Consider the following 8,144-nt stretch of genomic DNA (forward strand, 5'->3'; position numbering starts at 1 on the left):
TTCTTGGCCTGCTGCCTTTCTGGAGACGGGCTGTACTCACAGGCTCCTCTTCTGCAGATGATGGTGGTGGATGGGGACTCGGGCTCTGTTACCTGGACCTACAACGCTCCCTGCCACATGAAGGAAACGCCAACCACCTCAGCGGTTACTTCAGATCAGAAGTCTGTCTTCCTCTTCTGGGCCGAGGGGATGTCGGCGGTATCTCCCAGTTCTGTAAGTGGGCCTGGGGGGTGGGGGCCTTTGTCACTTGGTGAGGTGATAGCTGCTCTGCTGGGCTGATTGGGCCTGCGGGGGTCCATGGAGCCGCCCTGCTTCCGGGGGGCAGGGGTGGATCACAGCAGCACTGGAGCAGGCAGGGCAAGACCCTGCTTCCTCCTGAGCACTGCTTGCCCTGGCCTTCCTCTCGGCCAAGCATTGTGCAAGCTGACAGCCCCTGGATGCTGGCTGCTGACAGTGGGAGGCTAGATAAAGGATAGGTCTTCTAAAGCCACAAGGTCCAGATTTCCAGATGATCCATCTGTGCCACAGTCGAAGAGAACTAACTGTGACTGGTGTGGAATGGGCAGAGGAGGTCTCATGGAGGGTGAGGCTGGGCTTTGAGGCGAGTAAATGGAGCCTGCAGAAACGGTGTGGGGCTGGGATGGCAAGCAGTTGGAGAGGATGACGAGGCTGAGGCTGAGGTTGAGAGTTTCCCCAGGGGAAGTGTGGGAGAGAGGGTCCTATGCCCAGAAGGCAGGTTTTGGAATGTGTCAAGTGCTATACACAGCATTTCAGTGGGGCTGATGAGGCAGGGTGCCACCTGTATTAGGTGCCTGGGAGTTTTTGGTAAGACCCACCCTGAATGAGTTCAATTAAACACGTCTTGACCAGCACTCACTCTGTGCCAGATGCCGTGTTCTCTGTAGGGACCTAAGGATAGCCTGGAAAGAGTGCTGGTCCTCTAGAGGAGAAGGCAGATGGTCCCCAGATGAGGGGGGGACCCCAAAGGATGAAGAGTCCTGAGTTCATCAACCGTGCACTCTTGGACGAGCCACCTCACTTTTCTGAGCCTCATGCTCTTTATCTGTCAGTGAAGATGCTAATATGTTCCCCCAGTTTGAGGATCAGATTTACTCAAAATCTAGGTTTTAGTCCTAATTCTGTTCTGCCCCAACGTGTGCCCACGGATAGTTTGCCTAACATTTTAAACTTCCCGGTTTCCTCATTTAATAAAATGAGGGGATTGGAGCAAGTGACTCTCAAATGTAAGTGTCTATAAATAACCACAAAACAAAGGCGTGTCACAAATGCCGCAAAGGAAGCACAAATAAGAGGTTTAGGTGGAAGCACAAAAGGAGAGGATATTAATTTTGTCTGGGGCAGTTAGAGAGCTTTTTGTGAAAGGGGTGGCATTTAGGTGTGGGACCTAAGGCTGAGAATTGTATTAATGCATGGAAATGGGCTGCAGGGATTGTTAGACAGTCTAAGGAGGAAATAGGTTGGCAGAGGTTAGAGAGGGCAAGGGCAGTAGAGGTTGCTGAAGCATGGGTGGGCAGGTAAATAATTGTAGGAAGAGGCTGGAAACGGCAGATTTGGATTAAATGCCGTAAGACCTTGGTTTTCAGGCTAGGAATTTGGGCTCCATTCCCTAGGCAGTGAGGAGGGAGTTTGACTCCTTGCTTGTCACGTGGACAGAGCCAGAGGTCTGTCCTCTCAAGCCTGGGCTCCTGAGCGTGTGTGTGGAAAACGTCCTCTTCTGTGTGGTGGTGGGAGCGTGGCTGCAAGCTTCCCGCCTGTGTTTCTCCTCACTCAGTGGACTTCTTATGCTAAGAATATGGGGTTCCACTTCCTCCACTAGCAGAGCCCCGGGATGCTCCCAGGGGAGGGGAGGTCCTCGAGGAGCTTGGTAGAGCAGTCATTTACTAACCCATCCGTGGTATTTTTGTGCATTAACAACCGAATGGCTGCACACGTGCAAGAGTGGAATGTCATCTCTGCGCAAAAGTCACACCGGTAAAGGAAGGGCCAATGTGCATGTCTTCTACAAAGACGACTGACACTTGGGCCTTGGAATTTTTTTTTTAATGATTTGCTTCTGTGTGGCCAATGCTCTGTTTATCTCAGGAACTGAGAAGAGTTTTGTGGATTTTAGCTTGACACTTGTAATTGGCTTTAATATCCAGTGAGAGGAGACAGATGTCTTTTCAAACATACATTTTGTCTCCACAAAGCCCCACCTACTGCAAGAGATGACCCAGTGTTGTAATACTCCACGGGCAGAAGACTGGGAGCCGCCCCATCAAACTTCTCTCCTGGGGCATGCACATTTCCGTTCTTTTTTTTCTCATAAGGGAGAGGGCATTTTCCAGCTCTAGTGGTTTGAAGAAATTAGTGGTTAGTCTGTTTCGAGCCCTTTGAAATATGTGGAGTTTTTATATGGGAGTTTTTCTCAAACACATGCTTTTATTTGGGGTCAGGTCATAGCATCAGAGAGGAGTGAGTAATCACTGTCCCCTCTGCCCTTTTCGTCTGAGGACCTCACATGTGGGAACGTGGAGTTACCTGCGTTCTTCCTTTTTGCTTCTCATTGTCAGGACGCCATCCCGGGAACTGGGCCACCCAGCCTTCACCACCTCTACCTCCTGCACCCAGCATTCCCCTCTCTTCTTCTCGATCTGGCCAATGCCACGGGCACAGTGACGGCTTCAGAGGGTGAGTCCCAGTGACAGTGGGGACTGTGTGCACGGCGAGGGGAGGAGATGTGCCGGCTGTGTGTGTGTGAGGGTACCACCGTCCTACCAGCGGAGGGATGTGTACTTTCAAATGACAGCTGAGCACTCCCATGCATTTTCCCTGGCGTCCTGGTGCCCAGGGCCATGGCCGGAGTGCTCCCTCTGGGAGGAGCACTTGGCTCACAGGCTGAGGACCCAATTCTCTCAATAGGCCTGAAAGCCAAGGGCCAGTGCAGCCCCATGTCCCAGAGGTTCTTGGGGGGATGTGATTCCCACAGCCACTCCTTCAGCAGACATTCACTGAGCATCACCTGTATGTCAGGCATCGTGCCGGGTGCTAGGAATACAAATAAGACTGGTTTCACGACCCTCCAAGAGCTTAGGATTTAGAATTAACTGTGAGGGATATGATGGAGATAGCATGTTGTCTCCAGGATATTGGTCTAGGATCAGTGGGAGGCTTTCTTTTGACTAGTACAAGTAAACATGCCCATTGCATAGAAGTGGCTGCCAAGAGAAAAATCAAAGGAAAAAGAAAAAAAAAATTTGCCAGAATCTGACCACTCATAATTGCTATTAACATTTTAGAAGTATTCCTCAGCTTTATATATGTATGTAAATAATACCATACAGCAAAATCTGGATCCTGTATTGGAGTCCTGTAATTCAGGTGGTCAAAGCTCTGGAAACTCAGCCACTGCCACCTCCTGGTCTGGAAGTGTCTGATGGTGTCCTCCACCGAGATCCTTTGCCTCTCTCTGGCCTAAGCGAGTCTGTAGTCCTTGCTGTGGGTATTGTGGAGAGGAAGACCAGACTGGCCCCTTTTCCTTTACTTCTGTGTTCTCTTGCCATTCACAGACTGGCTCACTGTGCACAAACTCATTTGCCTTGAAGTTAAAGCCAATGATTGTGGCTCTCAGTTTGTTGAGATACATCGGGAAGAACACCTGATCTGGAACTTGCAGGCATACTGGCCTGCTGGCTGTGTGTGTGGTGGGGGGCCGGGGTGGGGGAGAATCCTGTGATTGGATCTAAATGAGCCGTTTCTCAATATTAGCATCAAATATTATTCAGTGAGGGCTAAATGATGGTGATTAAGAATCCAGACCATTTTTATGATCCCTGTTTTAAGGATGAGGCCAAATAAACACTGGGGAGGCACATAGCTTCTGTGACCATGCACTGACAGTCCAGGAATTCTCAGAAGTTCTAGTTTGTCGTGCTCACTTTTTTACCAAATTGTCACCAGAGTTGGCATATCCTCATTTCCTGATTTGGGGTTTTCTTGGAAACAGCTTCAGAGAAGGAAAGGTTCAGAGACCGAGAGGAATGTGCTGGTTTGCCGGCCTCCAGTCATTCCCACTGTGCACCCACTGCCTAGCTCAGTGCCCTGCATTTGTTAGGTGCTCAATAAACTTTGTGTATGAATTAATGGAAGAGTAAATGAATGAATGAATCTGGCTGCTGAACCGAGCCACTCTCCTGTTAGCAGAAGTTTTTGGTCTTTGTGTTAATTGCTCTTGTTTTTGTCCTTCCTCAGTTGGAATTAACGACCTCTGGAAAGATGCCTTTTATGTTACCAGGACAACAGGCCCCAGCTCCGAAGGCCACCCAGCACCCCTGGTGGTCAGCAAGCTCAGTCTACGGTGGGCGCTGATGGAAGGCCAGGTGGTCCAACTCGAGGATACCACCCCCAAAATTGGCCGCGGGGAGCTGCGAAGATTCCTCTCTAGGATAAAGTTTGTTGATCTTCCCTACCAGGTGAATCGCTTCTGAAAGAAATACTTGGTTACCACTGAGGGTTTGGGGCAAATACTACCAACTCCGACTTTGTTCTCTAGAAGGTAGGGAGAGTGGGAGTCTTCTTGGGTGCCAAGAACCAGTTGTTTTAGAGCAGCACTCTTTTCTTAGGGTGCTTCATGACCATTCAGAAATACTCAGTTGTTTTTAGCTGGGAATGGTACCATCTCCTTTAGGGGACATTTGGAAACGTGGGCTCATGGTTTTCACCGTCTCAGTGACGGAGGTGGGTGGCTTCTACTTTAATTTTCTGGGTTGGGCCTAGTGGTGCTAACGTCATGCAGTGATTGTGGTGGTTACTCCGGAGGATTATCTTGCTCAAAATGCTAACCCCCCACCCCTCAAATACTGTGGTCTAGTTCAGTGTTGATGAGTTTGTCATGGAAAAAGGTAAAGTCTCTGGACCTTTCCGGAAAGACTTATGAACTACTGGGGCTAGACAAAAGGACAGAAAAGTAGAGGAATAGCCTGACCTTTAGGTTTCCTCCAGTTCTCTACCATGAAAAAAATAAAGTCTCTGATACTTGCACTCTTGCCCCTAGATATAGTCTGATGGAATCTTCAGTCTCAGAAGAAGTGAGCAGGGTGGTACTCTCTCCCCCCCATCAGCGCAGAGTCAGTGCTTTGGAGAGAAGGAAGACTTCAACCTCATTTGACCACGTCTGCTCAATTGTTGCAAAGCACTTTGGAAGGCGCATCAGAGTTCTTTGATGACAGCACCATCCATTTGGCTGGGGTATCTGACCTACGTTTTCAGTCCCTGCGTTAACCCCCTCTGGGCACTCTGTGGATAGTATGCAAATGTGAATCTTCCATGTTGTTTTTTGTATGTCTAATTTATAAACTCTCACTGGGAAATTCCAGTGAAGTTCTTCCCCAGAACATTTTGTTTTGCATCATGCCACGCGTGTGTATGTATTAGTATTGTGATGAAATATTTTCTAGGTCTGTTTTAAGCTTCAGGGACCCGGTTTCTTGTCCTTCTGAAATACATCTGGGTTATTTGGTCATCTTGAGACGTCAGGTGCCCTGCCTCCAATATTCAGGGCCACTTGTCATTTCCCTCTGTATTCTCTCACCACCTGTACCTTGGCTTCTTCCCTACTTTAACAGCAGGGAGAAGACTGGCAGTGAGGGGCTGAGGTAGCCATCCAGCACTTTCTTATCATACAGAGCCTCCCTCCTCACACTTTCCATCTCTATATTCTTAGTTACCATAACCACCACCATATTCCTGTCAGAAGGGGAGCCAGAGAAGTATAGTTGGGGACCGACCTCTAACAATGGTATTATGTGGTCTTGATTGTTCTGCCCTGCCCATCATGACCTTTTCACGGCAGTAACGTCAGGAGTGCTTGTGTGTGTGTGGTCCTTACGTGTGTGAAGTCAGGAACGATTGAGGTGGGTAGGCTTATCCCTGCCTCATCTCTACTCTGCTTTCTTAGCATCTCCTACGGGGCATCCTCCTTAGCGCCTCTCACTTGCCGAGATATTTTTGCTTTGCTTGCATGACAGCAAAGCTGTTTCTGGATTTTTACTCTTGCTTGAGTCCAGTATGCAACCATTTTGCCTGCACATCTCCTTCCTTGTAGAGCCTTGGAAGCACTGTATTTTGGGAAAATTCCCATGTAAATATTATAACTTTTATAATTAAGTTCTTTGGAATTACTTCCAGTGCTTATTTCTTCCTTCTTCAATAAATATGTTACTTCTATTAAGTTTTCTTCTAAACTTCTAGGTCATTGTTTGTATAGCAGAAAATCCCACATTAGCCGGTGAAGAACTGCTTTTCTTCTTGAATAATTTTGATAGGTCATGCCCGAGTGCAACTCAGGTTCTGTCTTTGCTTGAGCCTTTGTGTTTTTAGCTTGTGTTAATAAAGGGAGTCCAGAAAATTTAGAGATTACAGAAATTTAGGGATCCCAGATTTAAAGGGATGTATATTACTTGCCCACTGGTTGGCATTATGACATAACACGAGTTTGGTAGCACTAGCAGATTGGCCTGCGATGTTTCTTGGAAACCCCCTTGCCATAGTCTCTGAAAGCAAATCTGGTTTCAATACTTTGGGAAGCACGTGTGGGTCCAGCTTGTTGTAAACTTGGGGAAACAATTAATTAGATGAAAACCCAAGAGGATGGGGATGATTCTAGATTCACTTCTAGGGTTTGAATCTACTTGGGTGGAAGAGCCTAGGATCTTGTTTGGCCTAGTAGATAATTCTAAGGACTAATCTATAGTCAACTGAATACCTAAAGCTTGGGTTGTGGTCCTGTGGCCTGGGCTGAGCCATCTATGCCTAAACTTCGTTCTCTACCATGCTGAGGCTCTCTGGGAAGCCAGCCACTTTAGGTAGAGGAATAAAATGCAAGGTCATTTACGGAGGACCTGCTCTGGGGGGATCCTTTTTGGTAGAAGATTGTGTTTATGCTGGGTGAGTCCCAGAACTATGTAAGAGGAAGCTAGGAAAGCATACATCCCTACATTCTTCGTGATGTGTTTACAGACTAACTTAACATAGGCTGTTTTGACTATAATTTTCCCTTTTTTACTAGACACAGTACAAGCTGTCGTCCCTCCTGCAGCCATGCAGAGGGTAGAAATGGTGGCTGAGGACTGAGGAAGCTTCATCTGACCAGCTTGGGTGCTGGTCTGTCAGATAGGTCCCCACACTTCCTTCTCCTTACAGGCACCCACCCAACCTGACATCTAAGATAGGAAGAGCTCCTCCCTTCCCCCCACTCACAACATGGGGAGCCGGCAAGGCCAGCGTGACTGCCACTTAGGGATAGTAGTGACTTCCGCAAATGCAAGGGGCTTCCTTCGCCCAAGCTTTCCTCCTTGCTATCCTTACAGCCTCTTCGATCCTAGACGGCATCCCCCCATCCCGTAGATGGTCTCTACTCCTCCTTGGCAGTGTGGGATGCTGATACCAACCCCCTTGAATGTGAATTGCTACTTTTATTGCCCATACTACAGAAGAGCCAGCTGGTATATGGTCAGGAAGCACTATTAAAAATGTGAATTGTTGCAGAACAAATAAAAATTATGTGTAGAAACATGCTTGTGTGTTATCCTCATTCTTCTTAGCCATTAGAATGGTTTCTTTTCCCTTACGGAAAAGAGAAGCATCTTTTCCGGATACTAGGATACTAGTCTCCTGGTGGCCTCTGGGTTAATACCTAATTAAACTTTTATTGGGTACCCTCCTACGTGGATGCAGGACACTGCAGCAGGCAGTGTGGAGGACATCTGTCCTACATGTCCAAGCTCCCAGAAGGGCCTTCGTTTTCCATTCTGAGGCTTCCAGGAAAATTCAAGTGCATCGTGGAAAGGTGAGTCACAATCACCTGTTGAGTTGCCCACCTCCATTCCTCCAAATCCCAGATAGATGACCAAACTGATAAACTCCTAAAGGACAGGGACTGTGCTGCTTAGCCCAGAACCTGGCACATAACAAGCAATCAGTAAAGGAGAGGAGGTGATTCTGAACATGGGAGATAGGGGGACAGTGAAATGAGACAGGAGACGGAGTGGGAAAGGAAAAGGGAGCGATGGCACCTGGGCACACACCCCTTTGGTCTTGTACTTTAAGATACTCTTGTTCTTACCCATCAAAACCATGCTTAAGAC

The 8,144-nt window shown here is 47.9% G+C and overlaps 1 protein-coding gene across 1 annotated transcript in view; it reads left to right on the forward strand.

Moving 5' to 3' along the window:
* Window positions 1-7,555, forward strand: part of FAM234B (family with sequence similarity 234 member B) — a 35,575-nt gene extending 28,020 nt beyond the window's left edge. Inside the window, exons 10-13 of the mRNA XM_042945851.1 lie at window positions 58-213; window positions 2,574-2,691; window positions 4,252-4,472; window positions 5,054-7,555. Of these exons, the coding sequence (XP_042801785.1) occupies window positions 58-213; window positions 2,574-2,691; window positions 4,252-4,472; window positions 5,054-5,059 (501 nt within the window). The 3' untranslated portion in view covers window positions 5,060-7,555. The remainder of the gene's footprint in view (window positions 1-57; window positions 214-2,573; window positions 2,692-4,251; window positions 4,473-5,053) is intronic.
* The last annotated feature ends 589 nt before the right edge of the window (window positions 7,556-8,144 follow it).

This window comes from Panthera leo, chromosome B4 (assembly GCF_018350215.1).
Source record: "Panthera leo isolate Ple1 chromosome B4, P.leo_Ple1_pat1.1, whole genome shotgun sequence".
NCBI classification, from domain to species: Eukaryota; Metazoa; Chordata; class Mammalia; order Carnivora; family Felidae; genus Panthera; species Panthera leo.